The 26054-nt window shown below is 36.9% G+C and overlaps 1 protein-coding gene across 1 annotated transcript in view; it reads left to right on the forward strand.

Moving 5' to 3' along the window:
• Nucleotides 1–25838, forward strand: part of shank2b (SH3 and multiple ankyrin repeat domains 2b) — a 139067-nt gene extending 113229 nt beyond the window's left edge. Inside the window, exons 19-23 of the mRNA XM_088935195.1 lie at nucleotides 104–127; nucleotides 3347–3477; nucleotides 4208–4319; nucleotides 5975–8366; nucleotides 21576–25838. Coding sequence (XP_088791321.1) covers nucleotides 104–127; nucleotides 3347–3477; nucleotides 4208–4319; nucleotides 5975–8366; nucleotides 21576–22131 — 3215 coding nt within the window. The 3' untranslated portion in view covers nucleotides 22132–25838. The remainder of the gene's footprint in view (nucleotides 1–103; nucleotides 128–3346; nucleotides 3478–4207; nucleotides 4320–5974; nucleotides 8367–21575) is intronic.
• The last annotated feature ends 216 nt before the right edge of the window (nucleotides 25839–26054 follow it).

Below are 26054 nucleotides of genomic sequence, written 5' to 3' on the forward strand. Positions count from 1 at the left end.
TTAAGTGTCTTTAAGTACTAAGGTCTTTTGGTAACACCTATGCCCTGGCAGTCTTGTGCTTTCTCAGGGTTAGAATTACAGCTTGTTCCCTTTTATTTTCAAGCCACCATGAGGAAAAAGAAGGGTGGTAAGTTCAATAGGCATTTTTCAAACAATGTTTTGTATAACCTTCTCATTGTTGTATACTTACAGTACATCTGAGCAATTTTCTTAGCAATATTGTTTGAAGCAATGAACAATGAGAACATCGCTGTATCATCAAAATGGTTGTGGGGTTTCAGGGTTCTGTGTATGTTAACTGCAAAAAAAGTGTCATCTTTATAAATGTCTGTGTGAAATGCAATTACATGTTGCATGTTTATTTTAACAAATTATAATGAAATACACTCATCAAAATAAAAAGCTGACATAACAGTTTAGTATACAAAGCATAAAAAAGCAACGTGACATTTAAGCTTAGATTGAAGTATTATTGTTTCAAATGTTTTAAAGAGAACTTTATGGCTATATTTTACTAACATGACTAAACTGTGAGCAATTACATATATATGTACATAGATTGTGTACACATGGATTTGACTAATTTGTGTGTATTAGTCACAAAACTGGAGATTTTCTGTCAGAATGTTATACATTTACTATGCTTTATTATTAGAACTATTTGGCAATAAAGCTTAAGGATTATGTAAGATTAGAAAAATATGAACACAATGATTTAGTATACACAAGAGCTCTGTGGGATGTTAATTTCTATTTTAAAAATTACAAGGGTATTATCAGAAGAAAAGGGGTCTCATAAAGAATTGCACAAATTTATAACAAATATGTAATTTCAGGCAGTGTTCATTCTAAAAGGATAAATTGTTCTTTCTTTAAAGACATAACAATATCTGGGCCCACTTGAGGAGGCACTGACTCAGTTAGATCCAAGATGTTGCTATGGTAATAGTGCCGCATTTGTTTAATATAGAAACATTCCCACCTGGAAAGCAAAATCAAAGCCAAATTTTTAGTACTATTCTCTCCACCACTTACACAAATAGGGTAGTTGCCTTTTCAAAAGAAGACATGCCATTAGATTTGAAAGAGCTGGCGACTGAGGCATTGAAATGTATGCTTTATACAGCATGCCAAAGACATGTAGCATCATTAATCTCGCAGTGTAAAATGGAGGTCACATTAGATTTCTGACGCTGATAGTTTGTGTGCTAAGCAGTGCAGAAGAATGTAAATCCTGACACAATCTTTTGGAATTCACAAAGGAAGATGGGAAGATTGCAAGCCCAGCTCAAAAGCAAGAGAAAGGGGTAAAGCTCAATTAGGATGTCTTTAGAGGCAGGGTGGCATGAAAGTGGCTTCTACTGAGTTTTCAATTCGTGATTAATCTCACATTTACACTTCAAGAGATATATTATTTTTTTAAGTGTATGTTAAGCAATGCCTTCCTAAACTTGTGGCAGTCCTCATATTTAAGCTTTTTTATTACAAATAAGCACACTACTATTTAGTGTAGTGAGACACACATCCAGTTTAACATGTCACTGAATGACTGCTTTCAACCACTCCTACCACTCTAATTTATTATTAAAGCACTGATCTAGTGTACAGATACAGCTTATACTGATACATGTATACATTCATTACACACAAATAAAATGGGATACTTGAACCATAGGTATTTCTGTTCCAAAATAACACAAAAGTGCACAAGGCTGCACTTTTCAGAATCTATGTATTTCCTTTATACTGTACATAAGCCCATAGAACGCTTGAGTTTTTAGACCACAGTGAGATATAAATCTATATATCTGCTGTACCTGTTTGTAGTGTCACTGAGTGGCCTTTTAAAGCAGAGAAGTGTTTTTCCTTCCTGAGGTTGGGGAAAACTCCCATTATTGCCATATTCTGAGTTTGTATATCAAATTTATAGCTAAAAAGATTTTTTGCTCCTTTGTATTCTCATTTATTTTTGGAAAAAAATGTTCAAATCCAGGCCTTTGCCCATTTTCTTAAAACTGAAACTGACCCTCTCAACTCTCTCGCCACACAGGTAATTCAAGCAGGTCCATGCACACAGTCAGCATTCTTCAGTGTCCAATATCAATCTATACCATTTATAACAAGGGTGGCCAGCCCTGCTCCTGGTGTGCCACAACCCAACAGGCCTGACAGGTCACACTTAAATCAATTCCTAAAGCCTTGGAACACGTGAGTTTAAAGCAATTCAGTAAGCTAACTTTTTCACTTGAATCAAGAGTGGCTAGATGTGACCCTGGAGAGCCATGTGTTGTTGGTACACTATTTTCACAAAGCACCTGTTTACGTTGTCAAAATGAAACTGTTCCAAGTGTTTTGAAGTTTATAACTTAAGGATGACCAATACATTCTGCTGGATTGTGGTTTCCTAGAACCAAGATTGGCCACACCTGGTCTAAATTCTGGGAAAGGACAGGTAGTTTGTTCTGCACATTTTACAGTGGTAACCCAAATATGTAAGCTCTTGAGGTACCAGACAGTATGCATTTTTAATGAATACTAAGATGTACAGTGGATAACAGGAGTAAACAAGCAAACCAGCCCTTAGCTTGAAACATGTTTTAGAAAATGGTTAACATTTAACATAACAGCCTTTGGACAGCCTTTTCTAGTCTAGGGTCAGTTATTGTCTGGTATACAAGCATTTAAAGAAATGACAAAGACTATGTCCTGTTTTAAAAGAAGTATAGTCCACCTTGGATACTGAATTAACTTATAAGACATATGCTCCCATTTTCCACTTTTCTTAATGGTTCTGGTTCATGCACAGTGAGGCGTGATATTGCATTAAGCAATCGGAAACAAGTAATGCAAGGAATTCTCTCAGTTTATATTCTCTACAGAGTATTTGTCCCACAAGTGCATTTCAATGTTTAATGTAATTATCCAGGATATATTAAAAATTCACATATATAGAGATTATTTGAAGTATTCTCCTTTAATGCCTGACAGAACACTTTGCAGATACTGAACTCCTTTTCTTCGTTTTTGTGTAGATGCTCAGCCTTCAAATATTGAGGGTCTGAAGAAGAGGATTGTTTTTCAAGTCACACTAAGTAATCATCAAATGCAATGCATGGTGGCTTTCCAACAATGCAAGCATGTTGTGCAGCAGCAAAAAGACATAAAATAAAGAGCTTGCACGGCTTTTACGTTTTCAAATGTCAGTTTTCCTTTTTTTTGTTTCTTTTTTTAAATCTGCATTTTGGGAAGGATCCTTATTCCTTGGCTTGATGGTTCATTGACGGACATGATTCTGTAAGATTAACTCCCCCATTTACTCAGAAGAGGGGTGTGTGTTCTTTTGCAGATAAAGTGGATGAAATAATGCCACCCCAGAAACCCAGCCGAACAGGAGACAACGTGTCTGTGGACATGAGGGTGGCCACGATTAAACAGCGACCATCCAGTAGGTGTTTCACAGCTTCAACGGACATGAATGTAAGTAGACTTAATTAGTCTTCACTTGCAGCTTGATCAATTAAAGCATTACGTTTGAGATGCATGTATTGGAATGCATTTGGCATTTAGCATCTAATTTAATGTACTTTAACTGAACATGCCGGCCTTGAGTAGCACTGCCTGTTGCTTGTTGCAGATGAAGGTATAATGCCTTGCTTTGCTGGAAATGTCCATGTTGGCTGCTGCTGTGTGCTTATCAATGTATGTTTTGGTATTTAAACCGATGTCCTGTACAGCACTGATTAATTGTTTTAATGAAAGATGTGGATATCTTACAATGTATTCATAAAAAAGTCTCAGAACTATAACTTTAACTATAACTTTGCTACTCCATTTTTGTTTTGGTGTCACTTCTTAAAGTCATATTTGCACTTGTACATTGTATTGATTATAATTTTTTAACCTTTTAGCCAACTCAATCCAAACACTTGAGCTGTGTCATTCTGCTATTGCAAAACTAGAAATAGCTATTCATTTTAGTGGAATGAAAATTTGAAACAGATAATCATCAGTGTACCTGCCTATACTTTATCTTTACAGTCAAAACTTAAAATGAGAGAAAACAATATTTTGCCTACTTCCCGTTTTTCTCAAATCCATTTAAATTATGGATATTTGTAATATGACGAGGAAAGCTGGAAATCTCTCAGAACAACTAACAGGTCAATTCAAGAGCTGTGGATGTTCTATCTCCTCTTTCTTATTGCAGTCCATGTATGATCGACAGGGTGTCCCTGTGATGCCCCCTACAGTCCCTGGAAGTCCTAGAAGTGCCTACCTGGGTGTGCCTCGAGGTACCATGCGCAGACAGAAATCAATAGGTAATATGTTCTGGCACAGAAACTCTACATCCCAGCAGAGAAAACTATATGTACAGACTTATTCATGTGTCATTAGGGATGCAGTTCGTTTTTACAGTAGTATAATAGTACAATAATTTCTGAATTATAATATATTCAAATTGCCAATTATTATTTTAACTTCCCTAACTTCTTTCCATTACATTTTTAATGATGGGCTAAAAAAGAACATAGGAAGGGTGTCATTACATATAACATTAATAAAAAAAGACGTGAGCTAAGCTTTAAAACAGTATGAGAATCACTGTCATGTGTTCCTCAGTGATGAGGATATCCAAAATGGGTTAATTTTGAGCATCTCTGTCTCCTGAATGGCTACCCATTTCGGTCCAGAAATTACAGTCTAACCATTTCTCATAGGGGAAAACATTTATGGCAAATTTAATTAAAAAGGGCTGATTTTATATATATTATATTTTATGAATATCTGGCACATCTTGCTGATTTGGTTGCTAGTGGCCAATTAATCCAAGTACTGTATCTCATCCATTTTTTGTAAGAAGCCAGGGTATCAGTTTCAACAACATGGCTAGGTAGCTTCCAAATGACTCCCACAAGCCTTTGTGGTATAAGGTGCTTCATATTCTTAGCTGTTGATTCTTAAGAAGTCCATTAGATGGACTCTGCAAATCTCTTTGTAGACATTTGTACAGGTGCATCAAAACATATTTTACTTCATATTAAATTATTCATTACTGACAAAGTCACTAGTTATTTCTTCAGGAACCTCTGAAAGGGATTTTAAAAGACCTTTTAAATATTTGAACTAGTATATCCATTGTTTTAAGTTACAGTTCTGTGTTGATCTAGTGCCAGTCTTTACTCACATATTTGTATACCCTATGACTAACAGTGAATATTGTATTGCTGATTTTACATCAACATACTGTAATATCACCATCTGAGTCTTTATTGCAAAAGTTATATTTTAGTAGTCCCTGTATATCTATCGATTAATATTGAAATCACAGAAATACTGTAACTACAAATACTGCTGTCTATATTCAGACATTTTATGTTGTAAATCTAAAAGATTAATTATAATTATAATTAATTATAAAATATATAATTTAGTTGCATGATGATCAATATACTGGGTTTTTAACATCTTTGTTAGACTGTTTTTTTTATTTTAAGCTCCATGTTTTCTTGTGCTGCAAAAATTTCATAGTGGTAAAATCAATATAAGCATTTGTTAATGCAAATCAGAAGTTCTAGGCAGAGAATTATCACGTAATTATGCATTTGCTTTAAAATAATTGTTGAAGCAGTTATTCATGTAGAATTTACTCCTATGTGTTTCATGGTTTCATTATTCCAGTGTTCCTCAAACTCTTCCAAAATGTCTTTAGGCTATTTGTAGACAGTATAGGTAATGGCTTTTCAGTCTTTTTCAATACTAAATTTAAAACATGGACATCTTCTTGTATTTATCTATATTTAGCAGACGTTTCTCTTGCCGTGCTTTAAAAAGCAATGGGGGTCGACAGGAGCATACTTTCTAAAATAAGACTTCTAAAACGGTTTGCAGAAACGTTTTGAAAATAGATACCGCAGCTTGCCGAAACTGCCACTGAGTTGGATGAGATGAATATCTGCTTTCTTTTCTTTCACAGGCATAACAGAAGAGGAAAAACAATTTCTGACCCCTCCTTTGCTGAAATTTACCAGGAGCCTTTCAATGCCAGACACCTCAGAAGATATTCCTCCCCCACCAGCCACCTCCCCACCTTCACCCCCTTACAACACACCCAAATCCCCCACTGGGCGGGGATATGGCACAATTCGACCCGGCTTCACCCAGAACTCTGCATCCAAAGGCCCAGGTTCCAACAGAGGAGAAAACGTTGGTACCATGAGGCGAGATAAGGGAATGTTCTACAGACAAGATTCAGAACACTATGATGCAGACGAATCATACAAGCAAAATGCCTCTACCCAGCAGAACTTCAGAAATCGAAGAGGCCAGATGCCTGAAAACCCATATTCCGAAGTAGGGAAAGTGGGGAACAAAGCTGTTTATGTGCCTGCCAAACCTGCCAGAAGGAAGGGGACATTGGTAAAACAGTCCAACGTGGAGGACAGCCCTGAAAAGACCTGCTCCATCCCAATTCCTACTATTATTGTCAAGGAGCCATCGACCAGCAGCAGTGGGAAGAGCAGTCAAGGCAGCAGCATGGAAATTGACACCCAGATGACCGAGCAGCCTGGGCAGCTGCGGCCCGAGGATAGCCTGAATTTTAGCAGTCCTTTCGCAGCGGCCATCGCCGGAGCTGTAAGGGACCGGGAAAAGAGGTTAGAGGCCCGCAGGAACTCTCCAGCATTTCTTTCCACTGACTTGGGTGATGAGGACATTGGACCAACACCTGCTCCAAGGCTCAGGCATTCCAAATCCATAGATGAAGGAATGTTTAGCAACAACGAAGGTTTGAGGAACCTCATGGCCCCTTCCCTTCTCGCACTTCCTCGAGGGAATGTTACAGCCTTCAGCAGCCCAGAGCCCAGTCATCCAAGAGAACCTAGCAACACCAGGACAGTAAATACTCCTAAAACCGATAGTCCAGATAACAGTGCAGTGAGCAGTAAAAACTACAGCTCAAATGGAGGGAATTACGTGCATCCTGTGACAGGTAAACTTCTGGACCCCAATTCCCCCTTAGCTCTTGCTCTTGCTGCAAGAGATAGGGCCATGAAAGAGCAAACGCAGCCACCCCCGGCAAAGAATGAGCCTGCGAAGCCTGACCTCAATAAGCCGCTCTTCATTGACACAAAGCTGAGGGCCAACATAGAGACCACCTTCCCTGTGACAGCTACCATGAGCCGGCCAGGCCAGCGGGGAGGACTGCGGAGGCAGGAGACGGAGGCTAAGTATGAAACAGAGGCAGCAAAGGATGACAAGAAGCCAGAGGAGAAGAAAAACATGTTGATCAACATTGTAGATACCTCACAGCAGAAATCGGCAGGGTTGCTAATGGTTCACACCGTGGATGGAGCTAAATCTGAGGAGAACAGTCTCGCTGAAGGTGAAAAAGAAGAGGCTCCAGATAATGCTCCAGCAGAGCTGAGAGATCCTAACCAGCCAGCCCCAGAGACAAAGTCACCGGCCTTGAACCCTCAGTCTACTGTCACACCTGCCAAGACCATCATCACCATAAGTTCAGTAGATGAGCCAGTAGTGTTGCCATTCCGCATTCCCCCTCCTCCTTTGGCTTCTGTCGACATTGATGAGGAGTTTGTCTTCACAGAACCTCTGCCACCCCCTTTGGAGTTTGCCAACAGTTTTGATATTCCTGAGGACCAAGCAGGAGCATTAGCTGAACTGCTAAAGCAGAGGAAAAATGGAGCCACTGGCACAACACTGACACCCTATAACCCTCATACAGTGGCAGCAACAGTGGCAGCAACAAACACTTTAGAATGCAAAAAGCCAGTTGGCCTCTCGAACTGCATGCCTCCTGCATTTGTGCCCCCCCCTGAGAATTTCGACAACATCACCGACTCTGGGATTGAGGAGGTGGACAGCCGGAGCAGCAGTGACCATCACTTGGAAACAACCAGCACTATCTCAACGGTGTCCAGCATTTCCACCCTTTCCTCTGAGGGCGGGGAGAACCTGGACACCTGCACTGTCTATGCAGATGGGCAAGCATTTCTGGTTGACAAGCCTCCCGTACCTCCGAAACCAAAAATGAAGCCCATAATCAACAAAAGCAATGCACTTTACAAAGACGCCCTGATTGAAGAGAATATTGACACTTTTGTGATCCCTCCCCCTGCCCCGCCCCCACCCCCTGGAGCCCAATCAGATCCTCCTAAAACCCCAACACAAAGGACCTCAAAGCTCTGGGGTGACCCGCCAGAAGTGAAAAGCCCACCTACTCCTGACCCCAAGGCCAATGTGATTAGTGAACTGAACTCAATTTTGCAGCAAATGAACAGGGACAAGACACCCAAGCCAGGGGATACTTTGGATTCTCCCACAGGATCCAGAACTAACTTTGGAGCAAGGTAATTACATCCCTCTCATACCAATTCCATTTGCTTATGCTTACCTTTTAGTTTTAGAACTTTAACTTTTCTAAAGCTTAACAGTATAGAATTATTTTGACATTCTGATAAGAAAATGTTGTTGTTCATGAAGTATTTATTGCTACTATTGCTCCTGTATCTAATGCATCCCGCTGTTGGACTGCAAGAGTTGCCAGTGTATTTATGTACAATGTGATTAGGGTTTGTACAAGTATTAGAAGATTTGTGAGATTTCCTTATTAGACAGCTGGAATAGTGTACAGTATGTTCAGCCACTGATTACGGCAACAGGTTTTGTCAACTAAAAAACTCGTAAATAAATAGAGTTGTAAATAAATGTTGTAAATAGAAGGGGAGGAAGATTTTTCATTTCTGAAAGGACCAAGTATTTTCAAGACACCTACAGTACTTTGTGATATCTCTATTTTATATTTTGCAACATTGGCTGATAACATCAAGGCTGGCAGTATTGTTGGCATTCGATTTATGAAGTAGATATCTTTTTTATAGTTCCATAGTCTTGAATACTTTTTATTCTTTAAAATAACATACTGCACAGAATTGTTCCAGAGGTACAGCAGTTCTTCTTTTTCTGGTAGAAATTTAAAGAGCCCTGTTGTCCATACACAAAAATGTACAGCGACGTGTGCTTGAAATTTGGAAATGAGCAAATATCGAGCATTCATGCTTAGTGTTCTCTTACAATGTTCCAGTTATTTACCAGTGTAATACACATCAAGATTAACTCCTGGGTAGAGGAAAGAGCCCACATATAATATGTTATGCATTATTTAAAAAGTTTGCAGTGCTGTAACACACTGAGGTATTATTAACCTTCAAAATTTTGGGGGTCCAAAAATGAATGTAGTCAGGAAGGTCAATATGTATTAAGTCTGACCATGGGATTTTGGGAGGTGGCCCACAGTAAGGACACAGGGATTGAGGTGGGGCCCCAAGCACAGAGACACCCCACACATAAGTGAGACATTTTTATTTACAGGTAAATTAAATTAACTACATTAATAGTAGTCTTGTCCTGTAGTCAATAAATGTCCAACAGGACAGGGGAAGAATTAATAGCCCATGCTGAGGAAAAATATCAGCTAGCAGCACAGCTGCCCTTAAGCCTGATAATAGTAATGAAGAGAGAGACAGATTTAGCCTGTTCCAGGTTAGAGGATGGGTGATCTAACAGAGTTCATTGTTGATGTGAATCCTGGTCATCACCATCTCATTTCTGCCTAGTGCTCCATTTATCATCTCTGGAGTAGGATGCACAGAAGATCTTGCTCCAGTGATTGTTGGTATACTGTTAAACCACCTTTGATCTGTGAGCTGCCATCTTGGTCAGGGGGAAGCTTAGAAAAAAATACATAAGTCTACAGGAAAGGCACCATCCCTTGAAGGCCCCATGTGGCATCACAATATGCATAGTGTTTTTGTCTTAACATAATCCCTTTTCTACCTTAATGTATTGCTGTCATCAGTTCAAAGTTCTGGAGGTGTTCCAAGACAAGGAAAAATATCTGGTCTGATTCTTGGTTAGGTAGATAAGACTTTATAGATCCCGAAGGGAAATTGATGTTAGTTCTTGGTCTGCAGAAATAGTGTTTTCATTTATTGCGCAATTGGTTAGTCCTATGTGAAAGACATTTGGAAAGAAATAATATCGATAAGGCCAAGAGTTCAAATCCAAGGTGCATCAAAAACGCAGTGGCCATTCCAATAGTGTGTGCAGGACAACTATTTCCTAACTTAACAGTGTGGCTCATGTGACTCCTTTCTGGAGCAGCCAAATCTAATTACACACTACATCTAGAAACATACCTGTCCTGACAGATAACTCTCCTGTCCTGTCAGGACAGAAACACAGAAAATGTTCCTTAAAACTCTCTGTAATATTAAATAGTGTTATTCCTTTTCTGTAAAAGCAGAAAGTAATTTAATCTGCTCCAGTATACTGAAAATCAATACTGTACTCCACCAAGAGTTATACACATAAATGTTGTGACTAATTTTCTTTCTACTGGTTTTTATCTGTTACTTTACTGCCATTTGCACATTTTCCATTAAAACCTCATTATTAATGTTCTATATTCTTTTTTTAATTTTTATTTTAGAGAACAAAACAAAACCATTTTACATATGAACAACCATTATTCAGCCTTACATCACAGGCACAAATTTCTGTTTCATTATTAATGTTCTATGTTGCATTTTTAGTTTAAATCAGTATGCAGTGTAATACGTGTATTAATGTGAATAATTTAATTACATACACATTTATTGCCTTCTCAGCCATTACAGAAGAAAAATTGCTCTGATTTAATCCTTTTTATAGTTAGAAAATAAGTATGGCTTAAATTTTTAAAAAGGCATGAGTCCTTGCACCTGGATGACATATGTTTTGCTGAGATGTAAAATTTTATTATACACTACAGGTTGCACCCCTGTAGATGTAAATGCCTGTTAAAAAGATTAAAATACACCATACAGAGCAATAAAGAGAAAAAAGCAAATCAATATGCAGTGAGCATAGTTTTTCCTCTAAATCTTCAGGGTTAATCCAGTTTGGAATCCACTGGGAATAGACTAATAATATTTCTACTTCATATTTAAAGAACTTGTGTCAAGCAGAAAAAAAGCATAAAGCGGGCAAAGCAGCCATTCATAGACACACATTCACTTCACATTCAAGCATCCCTGCTGCACTCTGAATGTGCAATCATACAGACAGTGTTATTAATGAATGATGTGCAAATGCATATATTTTTTATTGAAATTAAGTGATCAAAAGTGGGTAGCACAGTGGAGTAGTGGTTAGTACTGGTGCATAACAGCTCGTGTGTTCAAGGTTCCTTTCTGGACTGGGGTGTCTTGCTTGCATGCTCTATTTGATATGATAGTTCTCATATTAAGGGTGCTCTGGTTACCTTTCACATTCCACAGATTGTTTGGTTAATCAGTATTACCAAATTATTTCTCTATACCTGTGTGCATGTCCTGCAATGGACTGGTTACACATCCAAGGTATAGTTTGACCTTGTCTGGACTAGGATCCAGGTTATCGTGGCCCTTACCTGAAATAAATAGCTTTCTAATAATGTTTGGTTAACTGTTATTTTCTTTCATTTTAAACTGTTCTGGAAAAAAAGCGAAAAGCAGGGTATTAGTGGCTCCTTTCTCTCTGTCTGTGCAGGTCTGCTTTCTGCACACTGTAGGATACTCAGAGCAGAAAAAACACGGTTGCTGTGTACCCATATTTGTGCTGCACACTTACTGAGTGGGTGTGTAGTGAATCAGAATTTCAGCACTTTAAAAGCAACACAGAACAGAAATGATATGTGTGTCTGTACTGGAGAGTGCAAGGGTAGCTGAAGGCATTAGCAGAGGTAAAACAAGATTTCCACCTTAACCCTTTCAGGATCACCTCTTTCTTGTGGTTTCTGTAAAGATCAAATGTTATGAATTGCAAGTGAGATTACTTGTTGCTAAGAGCAACCGTACAAAACACGGTGCATCACCATTTCGACATGATCTCTGTTACAGTGGTGCTTTGCAGTATTGTTATCCCTTCCTGTTAATTATTTTTTGCTTTGTGATTTTTTAAGATGTGCTAACAGACATTGAACAATTGGTAATTGCTTCAACCCAAATCATGATTAATCAGGTAGCTTTACAATGACCTTGGCATTGATTTTAATAGATCTGTACATTAAGAGAAAGTGTAAGGATGACAAATGAGTCAAATCAAAGTACATTTCATGGATGGTAATTGGGAATGCTCACTGTTAAACATGATCCAGAAAATATTAATTATAATTCATAATCATCATCTCAGGGCCCTGACTATGGTAATTTCTTTTTTTATGCTACTCTGTTTTACAAAGTGTGGTGAGTTTGTTAGGGTTCATTAGAAGTGATTTTCTGATTTACTCCACGTTCATTTCTCATGTATTTGATGATTAGAACATTGTACGCTAAAGGCATATTACATGGGCCAATTGTTTTGTAATTGGTCAGTCTGAAAAATATGTATGATTAGTATCTTGATTGCCCTAAGCAAAATTATTTTTGGACAGAAATAGAAGTGCTGATTCAATTACTAATAAGTTTGTTTTCATGACCAACTGTGTATTTATATATAAAACCCTTGTCAAAATATGAAATGTATGAAAATGCAGTGTGAGAGCTCCTTCTTAAGGTTTCCTGTTTAGTTTTCTTATTGCGGTTCGCCAATTTAGAAATTATTTTCCATATCCATAAAAGGATTTCTAAAATCTCAACAGAATCTATGCAAACTCTGATGCTCATCTGTGTACCACCATAAGAGTCTTGTAATATTTTATCAAGCTACCTTAAACCCTGCATAATATTTGTAAGCTGTATGTTTGCACGTATTCAGATTAGAAACCACAAAACCTGGGTTCAGATGGAGTTCACTGATCTGGTCTTAAAACACCATTGCTTGATTATGGTCTTGCTAATTGTTTAAAAGGTCAAAGGTCTGGCTAAAGGTCAAAACAGATCCAATAGATTTAAACTTCTTGTATTAATGTATTTTTAATTCACAGGGTTATATAAAATGAAAATAAATAATGTACTAATTGCTTTAATATTTGCACTGGTTTTTTAAGCCAAGGTGGTTTATGAGGGTGGCACAGCATAGTGGGTGAGCCTTTGCACTCATGACTGACAGGTTGTGGGTTCGAGTCCTCATTGCAGACACTGCTGTTGTACCTTGAGGGAGGTACTGTACCCCTGTTGTTCCAGTTAACCCTGCTGTATAAGTGGGCACCAGGATTGCTGTGGGGGGATATAACCCCTGTGATGGATCAGCATCTCATCCACGGGGGAACTATTCCCTAGTCTACCTAATAGTATAGAAATCAGTGTGAGCTGCTGTGGTTCAGCAGTGTGAGCTGCTGTGGTTTACTTTTTGAATCTGCATCTGAGTGGTATTTTCCGTGTTGTCTCATGTTTGCATGGGTTTCCTCCAGGTACTCCGTTTCCTTCACACACTCCGGAGACATGCTGTTATTTGGCAGCCCTAAATTGCCCCCTCCTGTACTGTATGTGTGTACCCTATGAATGACTGGTGTCCTGTCTAGACCTGGTCCCTCCTTGTCCTGCCAGGTTAGGCTCCAGCTCACCACCACTCTCCAGGTTTAAACTGCTTACTGAAAGGGGATGGGAGGATTTTATATAAGTGATATACTCATGACTGCAGTCATTTGATAGTTTTTCTGCCTTTCAGTTGGTGTAGTAAAGAAGGACTGTTTATTAATTGCTTTTCATATCTGAATATACTGGATCTTCTGTGGAGACCAGGTGTACCAGGTCTTTTTTCATTGAGTCAATAAGCTGACATTACCTGTGTGAAAAGCATTACCAACTCAAAATGGTTCTCATGGTTCACCTTAGTACTCCCAAGTATGGACTGGGTCATTTCTAGGACTTAATCTGTATTTCAATCATATTTCTCTGTAAGTATTAAATGAAGACTTCCATATTACATTTTTTAGGTTCAACAGATTAGTGTGCATTCTGCTCATGAACGAAACAGTTGCTTAGCAACATAATGATCAGAGCAGCCTTGAGGATTGGATGAATAATGTCAGTCCGATTAACACAGGATGAACCAAACTGCTCTGGGGAAAGAAGAAGGCATACAGCCAGAGCAAAGAATCTCTAAGTCAGTGTAAAGAGTTCAGCACAAACCTAAAATTTATTAAATGTATGTATTCGTTTTCATCTTGCTTGGGAATGAACTACTGTATAATACTCTAAAGGCTAAATTATGCATGTGCTTGTATCCATAAGTATGTTTACTTACTTTAGGCATTATCACACTCACAATCATCACAGCACTCTGCATTACAATAGGTTCACTCTATATTGCATCGTTTCTGCTAATTAAATACATTCTATGAAAAGAAATGTTAAATTGATTTTAAAGAAGTCTCAGCTACCATGGCTACAGGTAATGTTGATTTACTTTTTTGGAACTTGCTAAAATAATATCTAAGTTTTCTGCTGCAGTTGTTAATTTAATGGTCACTGTGTTTTAAAGCTGTTTGTGTTTGTTACTGAAATTACTTTGTATTCAACCTCAATCAACATAAATTGTCTCCATAATTTTTGATGTAATGTGCATCTGTCACGCTCTTTCCAAACTTTCTATTGCACTTCATTCAAGTTCAGCTGTTGTAATATGTGCTGGAGTCTAGCACCATGCTTCATCAGTTAAAGATCAGTCTGTAGGCCTGTCACGCTTTGGCAGATCTGCCATTTCCTTTGAGATGGAAGCAATGTTGGACAATACGATATTGGTGATCTTCCATCTTTCCAACAAAAAGCATAGCCAGAGACACTTTCACTGAGGTCTATATAAACATTGTTGCCTTAACTTTCCAGAACTCTCTTGTCAAGTTGTTGAGGCTATTTCTATGCAACCTTTGATTTCTCTGCAGGCTTTACCAATTTATAATTTAGAAGAGAACATGAAAATTAAGTAATAAAAGTAAGAAAATAAATAATTTTACCAACACCATAAACCGTTACAGTATTAATATTGTTTGATGTCACCCAGATGGGTGTTGCATTTCAGTGGTAGATAAGGTGGTTCCCCTTTTTAAAGTGCATGGAGATTCTTCAGGATGAAAAGTACAATGTAAATGCTAGATTATTATTATTAAGATAAAGCAATAGGAATGCTACTGCCGACAGCTAAAAGCTGAAGTATCAAGGGGGTAATGAGGAATTAATCAGATCAACAGAGAATTTCATACTAGTCATTCTTTAAGATATATTAGAACCTTTACATTGAAAGATTGTTTGCCATTTCCAGTTTACGTGCAAGTCTTTCCAAATGAAAAATTCTGAACTGCAGTGTACATGCAGAGCATTTTCAAAGTATATGGCACATTAAAGTCTTAAAGTGGATAACGTTCAACAATTCCTCACATTATCAGCAGTACAAAAAACAAAGGAGAATCCAATTATTTTTTTAGGGTATTCATTTTTACTTTTATTGACTATGATATAAATTACATCATCTATCACATTAAAGGCTACCTTTACATTGTTCTTCTGAAAACTGTAATCCTGTTTTATGAACAAGCAGGATCAAAACAGTTTTGAAGGTAATTAATACATTTGTCATGGTGTTTGCCTTATTTTCTTTTTGAATGTGTGTGCGTTTCATTTTTTATGACAATTCTGTTCTTCTCATTTCATTCTATCACTCCTTGTTTGCTCCCATGATTGATGCATATGAAGAGGTTCATGTTGAAGAGACGTAAGTTCGCAGTGCAAAGCACACAAGGTTTGTAACTTTGTGCTTTCATGTTGGGGATGTTCTGCTGTGCACCAGTCATTTTCACTCTAGTGTCTCTAGGTCTAGTTCAAAAGTATTTGGGGAGGAGGGAGAAGATGAACTGCACTGACAGTTATTATTGAGGATGCAAAAAATGTACATCTATATACTGTACAGTATGTATACATATTCTTATACCTTGAGAAAATGTTACATTTAATTAGCTCTGGCCATTTCACAACACTAGACACCACCAGAGCTTATTTATATTCATATTACCATAATTCATAGCAACTGATTGCTCTTAAAACACCCTGTAGCCCTGAAGGATACTTCTTGGAAGACATTTTTATACAGCTGGCTCCTTTTTTAGGGATGTTGCTGAAAATGCATTAAGAAATTTTGTTCAAAGTTGAATTTTCTGTCTGTACATTAAAGTTTTAAGTAGATATTCTGTTCCCAGTTAACCAGCTAAGTGCTACACATGTAGTGATAATAGTAATAATAATCATGGCCAGCAGATTGAGCCAAACTCTCTTCCATACTATCATTTGAATGTCAATAATAAAATAGTATATACATATATATTTTGCCCATCCTCAGTTAAGCTGTCATGTACAGATGTTTTTTTTTTTCCTCTCGCCTTTCTTCTGTTACTACTAATAAATAAACGTCATCTCTCTTCTGTGCTTCGGTCCTGTTCAGAAATGCCCATTCCTGTCAGCTCAGAGAGCAGCACTGGTGCGGACTCTGTGTGTTCTGTGGGCATGCAGTATTAATGATCCACCAAAAAGAGGGAAAGCTGCTATAAAGAAGCAGAATGCTATTGTAACAGGTCCACTAGAGAATAGACGTCTTGACATGCCATATCAACAGGATTGATCTGAATGGACTTCAGAAGTGTAGAGACAAGAAACATAGCAAGGAGCATTTAGTAAAATGTGGAAAGTAACACCTTTAACCCTGCTTTCTTTTTGGTTGTTACACTCCTGCCAAGCATTTTACTTATTTGTGTTTCTTTATATTTGTCATTTTCTGGTTCTGAAAAATGTTTACTGAAAGGAAAATAAGTTGCTAAATGAATACCGCGTAAATCTACTGTACCCCTTTTTTTGTCATTTATAAAAAAATTGGGCCATATTTATAAAGCATACAGGAACTCAGCATTAGATGTGCTGCTGTTTAATTGGAATTTTACTGGTGCTGTGTGGTTTTTAAATATGACCCCACATCTTTCTTGTTTCATTTTCAGAATTGGTGTTTTCTTCCCAAAATGCTCAATCTTTAAGATCTTTTTTAATTGGATATGACGATTAAGTAACTGTAAATAATCAGTTTCTTGGCTACATAACAAAATCAGTCCATACATACAAGGTCATTTACTTTCGAATCACTTTTTTTTGCAAGCATTTTGAGAAGAACCAGTAAATATTCTGAAAATCCTTTTAAAAACTTGCCTAGCTAACACATTTGCTTACACTGTGGCCTAAGTGGTTTCTTTAAACACTGTTTGCCTTTCCATTTATAAACCATATCTGTTTCCTTCAAATTAAGGTTTTGGTTGTCCAATAATTTTTAATTGTTGAATTTTTTGCTTCTTGGCAATATCCAAACTTTTGGATATAGTTTAATAAAGGTAATAGGTAAATGCTGCTTTTTAATTAAAAAAAAAATATTATGCTGTAAGTTAATAGGCACTCTTGATCATTGAGGCAAATATGAAAAATCTAGCCATGGCAATTATTATATGCAGATGTAATTTCAATGTCAAGATCTCACATTTCTGTGCTTTATGGTAAAACCCTGAAAGGAACACATCACTGACAAATCCTCTGGGCTAATCTGAGCAGTCAAATGTCATTGATGTGAATCAAGACAAGGGCTCAACTTAATTTGTGCCCTAACAGCCTTCATCATTAAAACCTGATTATTTCAAAAGTGACAATAAGCATTTTGCGGGAGCTCGTGTTTAATCGGACCGGAAATCCAAGCTTTGCTGAAATCTTAATTAACGGCAGATATATTAATTTAGGATTCTGTTAGGCAGTCACAGTTGCTCATCAGTGGCAGAGCTCACCTCCGAAATACTTCCCAAGCTGCCACTGACTGTGCGCCCCGAAAGCTCAACGAGGCCTGAAAACTAAAGGGAATAACGAGCAAAAGGCTGACAGCTTTACTGCTGTCCCATGTGGCATCGAGTCAGATGCTTTGATAGGGCAGTGCAAGAAAAAAGCAGCCATGCCTACTCGTGGCCCAGCCTCACAGCTGCCTGGTGCTTCCTGGGGCTAAACGCCTTTCTGTAGGTTACTCTGGTTTGCTCTTTTCACACCTCTTCCAATTCACATTAGTTATCACTCAAACGGTAAATAAGCAAGCCCAGATTAGGAAATGAACCTATTGAACTGGAGGCAAATTGAAAGTAGCTGCAGCTGTATGATTTTCATTGCACAGCTCCCATTTCCCTGCTAAGATGCTTTTGATCCCATAGCAGATGGGTCATAGAGGACCTCGGAGAAGCCTCCCCAGAGGAAGGCAGTTCAAACAAGCCGCTTCCTTTATCTTGAGCTGTAATTTATTTGATATCCGGGTGTTTTCGGAGATCTTTCCCAGCCTCTTCAATCACCTTCTCTTTACTCGTTAATTAAACTTAAAAAATTCTCGGGCCATTGCATTCAATCTCATCTGGTAAACATTTTCTATGAGTTCACGCTTTTCTACACATCTCGAATTCAGAGAGAAAACTGAGCACCTGTTTAAAAAAAACATGTCTGAAAAAACATGATTTTCATTTGTAACATAATAGGGATTTGGGGTTTATGAATTTAGAGACCCTCAAACTTACTTTAACCACTTTTAACTTCACCTAGAAGAGTACTAATCTCTCCTAATAGTAGGTAAACACTGCTTTTTAATTAATTTATTTTTTTATTACTGCTGTAAGCTAATAGGCACTCTTTATCCTTGGCAAAGCACCCAACAGTTTTAGCACTCATGAGTCCATCATGATGACAGGTGGTGAAATAGAGTGCACAGCAGAAGCAAAGGGAGAATGGTTTTTATATTTGCACTCTATTGTTTCAAAGTCTATTTGGAAGGCAGTAGGTCTCCTATCCAATCTTTAAAACAAGGCTTAGAGTAATGTGGGCAGCATACATCTACCAGGAAGCTATTAAGCAAGTGCTAGATGTGTGTAAAAAATATTTTTCAAGTTTGCCCTCTCACCCCTTTACCTCTTCAGTCAGACTAACTCCTAGGTTTCCCTTATGTCTAGTCCTTAGACTTCTCTCTAGACCTGTGATGACTTAATTGACACGTTGCTTTATCAGGATTTTATCATTTGGATATTGTACCCTATAAAACCATATTCCAATCAACATCCAATGACAGACAATCTGGATCATCAGCATTAAAGAAAAGAGAACAGCAATATAAATGTATGTATATTTAAGAGATTATGTTCTTGGCAACATGTCTGTTAAGTGAAAATTGTGGTCCCATGCTTATGAGTTCTGGTACAAATGAAGTAGTTTTTCTATTCATGGAAACATTCTGTCTAGAACTGGGATTCCAAACTCTATGTCTGGAATCCTGCATGTTTTCCATGTCTCTTTAAATCATCAAAAGGCCATGGTGATAAATAAACTGGTTCATCAAAACTTTAATTGGGTCAGTTTTGCCTACTCACACAAAAAACAGTTGTTTTCTGTCTTTTGCTAATCCACTCATCTTGCTAATCCTTATCACCTCTTAAACTTGGAAATAAAGGCTTTAAAATGTTTGCAAATAGACTTATCATTCTAAATGTTTAAAGGAAAACTGAAGGGGGTTGGATGTTAGGCTAAATTTATTGACGACGGAGCCCTCTAATGTCTCTTTTGAGAATAGCCATCTTTGCTCAGTTTTCTGTACTTGAGATTTGTTTTAAAAACATCATACTGGTATCTAGGAGTTCTGCTTTGCAACAAAGACAAAGCAAAACATTAACTTCCATTGCATAAAACAAACAGAACCTAATTTTTTACATTTTTTCCAGTGCTACTTTACAGTGCTTATTAAATAGAATAGACAGGGATAGATGACCTACTTCTTTGCAAATGACGATCATTAGTCAGTAACACGGCCTTTATGTTTCAAGAAAGGAAAAAAAAAATCTGTGGTGAAATAAGAGTGCCACATTACAATAGTAATACATTGAAGCATGCATGTCAACACATGATGTCATGATGTCAACACTTGTTTGTTTGTTTTTTTTATAATTTATTTTTTTTTATAAATTCATATTTCTGTATCCTTAGTTTTGCTTTTCCTATATTTTATCATTATTTTAACTGAATAAACTGAAGAAAGGTACAAAAATCTGCCTGGCTAAAATATTCTCTTTGCAGATTTACTAAAGCCAGAAAAAACAATGTCCTTAAATGCTTAGTATTATTTCTGCATTGCACAGGCATGGACGAGAGCATACAGCATTTATGACTAAAGCTGCAGGGGAATTGTCACATGGCTAGGATGAGATTCTTGGGCTGGGGGTCTCCATCTGTCTGCAGTCCCTGCTCTGCTTAACCTGAGGGGTGTCAGGTTCTGGCTTGGGACCAAAGGAATTAAATCCCTCATCTCCGAATATTCACATTGTTTTCCTCACTTCATAAAAAAAGAGGGAGAAAATTGAAAATGTATGTTCCCATGTGTTATTTCCAATACACAAGGTAAATGAAGCATCATAAATGGATATCTTTCTGAAATCCTTTTACTTTTGATTTCAATTTTCATTACAAAGCAATCTTTCCTGTAAGAACGTAAAGTAATAAAGAATAAATCTGTTTAAAGCACCGAGCTCATAGATTAATCTGGACAGAGCTCAGGGAAGAGAATTTGTATGCCAGTCTTAATTTACCAGGTCCGATTTTAGGCATGTTTCAGTTTTGTTTTGCAGGGTTTATAACTTAATTCTTTTCTTTTTGGGAGTAAGATAAGAAAGCATTTTAAATCTCAATTCTTTATCCTGGCCTAAAGAAAATCAACATATTTTACAGAAATGCACTGGGATCACTTTGTATTATATTAAAAAATAAAAACAATTAATTTAATTAAAATCTAGCCTGAAATCTAACCTCCCAGTTTCAACTGCTTTTCTAATTTTCCTATAGCTAGAGAACAAAAGAAAAATAACCTATCCAGTCAAAATAGCTGGAAAAACACACTACAGTTTACATTAATAGAAAAATATTACATTATACTACAGTCTAATATTACAGTATTAAAAATCACTTTTAATCAATTGTGTCTTTTGCCAGTAGAATCCAGAATATCCAGTAGTATATAAATATTTACTTGATTGGAAACCATCATGTAAGGTATTCAGGATGAAGCACAATGTGTTACCAGTTCTGAGTTCTAAGAATGGAGGGAAACAGAAAGTAAAGTCTGGATTTTTTATTTTCTATGACTAAACCTTTTTGCTTTTTTCTGCACCAATCCACAATCCACTATTCCCACTAGACAATAATATAACATCCCATCTTATTAAACTAAATTTGCATTATGTAAAACAAAAAAATATCACATCCGTTTCAAAGAAAAAATGCAGTGTGCCGTTTAATATGTTGCTGATAAGTTGTCAAGAAGACTGCCGGGTTCTTTACTTCTGTGGAGATGGGAGTGAGATTTAAAGCAGTGGTTGTGAAACCATTTGGAAAATTAGGGCGGAAAAAGCTACTGGAAGATGAAGCACATGGATGACAAATGTTTGGTTGTTGTTTATTAATGCCTTTTGAGAACTGTGTGGCATTTGAGATGGGGTGCAGTAGTGTCAGATGTGTGCAGGGACTGAGACTCCTCTAATTCTACTTGTTGTGTCCCTTTTCTTTCAGGGGAATGGACGGTACTCTTACAGCCTCAGGTACACAGCGGAACACAACGGTCACATTCGCCATCCGGCCGGGATCGAACCAGCCAGTGACAGTTCAGAGTAGGAACTCTGACAGTATTCCTGCTACACGGAGGGCTCCCAGCCCCTTAGTGTCACCGCCAGACACAGGGAAAGACATCAGGCCTTCCTCCCTCCCGCCCACAGTCTCTTCCCCCACGCTGACAGACGTCTTTGGGATTCCTACGCCTCCCACTCCAGGGGAAAGATTCAGTCTGGGTTCGGGCCGGAGTAGATCACCTTCTCCTTCAACTTTAATACAGCCAGTTTCCAACAAGCCTTTCTCAACCAAGCCAGTCCATCTATGGACGAAGCACGATGTAGCAGACTGGCTGGAAAGCCTCAATTTGGGAGAGCATAAGGACACCTTTATGGACAATGAAATCGATGGGACCCATCTACCAAACCTACAAAAAGAAGATTTAATAGACCTAGGAGTGACTAGAGTTGGGCATCGAATGAACATAGAAAGAGCACTGAAATTGCTACTAGACAGATAAGAAAGGGTGATTGTTATCTACAGGACTCCAGGCTTCAAAGTTCATCCATCTTTTGATTGATATCAAGTGTGTAATTATATTCACATCAGCTCTCGTTGGAGTATAGGAATTATCATATCCTTAAGAACTGCAATTTTGAAATAATTGTGCAGTTCGTTAATAAGCACAATAATTCTCATGAAAGCAAGTGGTTGGTACATTGAGCCACCTCCTTCTGCTGCAGAGGCAAGAAGATAAGAAAAAAAAGTGAGATTCCTTTTTTGTGATATAATAGAGACCATTGCTTTGGAATATAAGAACTTTTTAAATCAACCTCATTTGGATGCACCCGAACCAGCAGAGCTGTGTTACATTTTCTATCTTTGCTAGAATTTCTTCAGAGAATATTTCTTCAAAAAAGGGGTTATATTTAACAATGCATCAGCTGTTGCGAAAATTGTCTCGCTTCTCACCTTTTTCTCTGGAAAGAAGATCAAGCTACAATATATGCTAAATCTGTTCATCTTTCAGTGCATATATACATACAGTCCCAACGTTGGTGTTCTACTTGAAAAATCACTCCTTAACATTTTGCACCTATTTCACAGCTATAGGGGCACAATTGTAGCAGTTATGTTTTTCTTTTGCTTTCACTTTCTTCCTTTGGTTAGGAGATATTTTTCTTTTTGATTCAGTATATTAAAGTTTTTTTTTTCTTTTCTGAGTCGTCTGAAAAGTGTAAAGTGTAAATTAATCATTATTGTCTTCCACATGAATGCAGGTGAATGGACTGAGTAGTGAATTCCGAGGTCCATACTTTTTTCCTATAGTTTTATTTTAAATATTAATTCGGATCTTCAGAGATGTGCCAGAGAATATGGGTTATAGTAATGAGAAAGATGTTTTCTATTTGTCAAAATTTGAACCATTATCTTTTTTTTTTCTGAATCTGATCTATGAATTATAATCCATTTAGGTGGGCATAATGCTGGATCACTTAAGCATCACAGCTTTACTAACAGCCCCGTATCCCTTTCTAAACAGGAGCTTGTGTGTCAATTACTTATCAGGTATTATTCTGTATCGAGGTTTGTGGAAATAAGCGGTTTCTGTTGAAAAAGGAAGGCTGGCCATGTTTTAAGAGGCTGAATTAAAAAGAGATCTTAAGCCAGCATATCAGAAAAAAAGTAAATGATCCCACCTCATTCTTTTTCAGTATTCTACTGTCCGAGTTGGATTAACCTACAATCTTGAAATCAAATTACAAGTACAGTGTCTTCTATTAGTAGTTAAGACATTAGCTACAATACATTAGACCAATACTGTGCTGCATAGTTGCAGTGGAAGTGAAAGTGTTTTGAGATTTTATGCTGCTATCCAAACATGTATTTAAACACATATATATATACAATATATCTTTATTAGATTTTAGTTTAATGCTTCCAGTTCTGGATGACATTGTCTATTATCTCAATTAGCCAACTTGGAAATGAATTTTGTGGGATGTTTTGAGTACAGTTTAACTCTGTATTATATTTTATGAAAGCTGCTGGTCTCTCCAAGTTTAAATCACAGAAACAATTGAGAAATCAGGGTTTCTTAATGCTTTGGATGCGGTTTGCTTGAATGGTATGAGGTGTCCCTGAAATTCAGAAGACAAAATGGGAGTGGATTAAGCAATGCCATTATACCTGCTCAAGAGGACTTCCAAACCTGTGAACACACATTTTGAATAAAAGGGATCTAATGCGCGTGGGTAGTTCTCAACTGTATTCTCAGGTCACTGCCTTTTGAGAATAATATGAAACTTCAGTGACTGCTAGTACTTTCCCAACCTATGTTTTTATTTTCCTGTACTGATTACAATACTTTTGTAATACAGTATTTAAAATGCAGGACAGATTAGGGCAACTTTATATTTGAGAGTTTCACATTTCAGGTTTTGTTTCTACATTTCTTTGCTACCATGGCTACAATCAAAAACAGAATCATCCAATATTACAGTTACAATATCATGTCCAATATTATGTCAGGTAATCCCAGATATTTATAAAAAAAGGAAAACTCTGAAAATTATATGCATTGTTTTAAATAGCATAAGGCCCTTTTTGGGCTAGAAAAAAATATATTCTTTTGTCTCACTACGACTCTTTTTCAAAGGGACAAAAACCTAAAAAGACTCTGTTTCAGAGTTTCAGAGCTAAAAAAAATAGGAGGTATCTACATTTCTTAGCCAGGCTCAGAGGTATTTTCAGATTTCCAAAAATGGGATGCTGATCACTTTTAACATGCACAGAGAGATGATTTATAGAAGAAAGAAATATTTTTAATCTTTAAAGGAAACCATTTAATTGAAAATATACTGCTTATAAATATTCATGTGGTGAAAACTACTCAGCACAATAAAATAGTTCAAAAGCTGATGTTATCTGAACTGTTCTTTGAAAGCAAGCATGATTTAAACTGTCTGTGTTCCCTTTTCCAGGTAAATGATAAGAGAATCTTGTATGCTAGTTACTTTTGTGACGAAGGTATATGTGAATTACAGTGGGATGAATGAGCCATCAGCTTTGTGAGACAGTTTGCTTGTTTGCACTTTTGAAACTGTTTCCTCCATGATTAAATACTGGATGTAATGGTTAACAGATGTTAACTCTACAAATTCTTCACTTTTATACATTTTAGTCCTGGAAAAAAAGGGAATACAGTCTTTCTTTGAGAAGATATACAAGAGATAAGCTGCTAACTATATAATTTTTAAATAGATCTTATTTTAAAACAACAGAGCTTCAAGAAAGCACAGTATTTTTAATGATTTATAGAAAATTATATGAAATTTTATAAAGCTATTTGGATATAATGTTACTGCATCAACTCTTAAGTATGGTTTGCCAAATATATAATTATATTGGATTTATGAGGTACCAATTTAGAAGCAATATTTATATTGAATGGATCAGCTTGGTAGTTATTTTCAAGTTTATGAATTTTGAGCATAATATTGCAACTCCCAGGTCATAAATATATGGAAAAAGGAAATAAGTAACCACGATTAAAGAATTGGCATTAAGACACACTGAATTATAGTCACCGGTAAAGGTATTCACCTGCATCTGTTACATATTGTAATTAAATTTTAAAATTACAATTGCTTAGTTTGTGTATAATGTGTGTATAAATGACCAAAATCTCACAGAATGTAAATTATGTATAACATTTCAGGCCACTTTATAGCAAAGGGTCTGAGCACATTTTACGCTAACGTATATATTTAAAGAAAATGACTAGATGTGACTGTTGACAAATTGATTTTATGGAATTACATATCACTAAGCTAATTTATTTGTGGAACTAACTTTAGAGCAAAATAGTGGAGTCTTGAGTTCTAAACAAAAATAAAGAACCATCACCCAGTGGATCTGGCAACAACGTCTGTGCGCCACAAATCTCATTTAAAATTTATATTCTCTTAGAGATCAATTTCAATTTGGTTTCTTCTTTCTTTTTTTAATTCTTCATAGATATTAAGATGTTTCTCGCTCTACTTTGTGTAAAGACTTGTGTTCATGTTATCTATGTTGCTGTAATTTTGTGCTACAAAATCCTCTTATTTAGAGTTATTTAAAAAAAGAAAGAGAAGTTCCTGTAACTGCACTTTCCCCAAAATCCTCAATACTCTTGTATGGCAACCAAAATTTACTGTAAGAAATAAATATAATATTGCACTATGGTTGTATTCCTTTTATGGGTTTCTTTCAGTTGGAGCTAGAATTTTGGTCACACAAAGGAGAAGGCAAAAAGCAAGCAAAGTGAAAAGAAGTAGGCTGCTGTTCATTTGTTACTTTTTAAAATTTTGTCTGTATCATGCATAGTTTATTTGATTTATCTGATACATTTAGAAGGTCCCAGCACCCAATGTTAAAGAAATCATACTCCCTCTGTTA

The sequence above is a fragment of the Atractosteus spatula genome, chromosome 16 (genome assembly GCF_055471065.1).
Source record: "Atractosteus spatula isolate fAtrSpa1 chromosome 16, fAtrSpa1.hap1, whole genome shotgun sequence".
Classification (NCBI taxonomy): Eukaryota; Metazoa; Chordata; class Actinopteri; order Semionotiformes; family Lepisosteidae; genus Atractosteus; species Atractosteus spatula.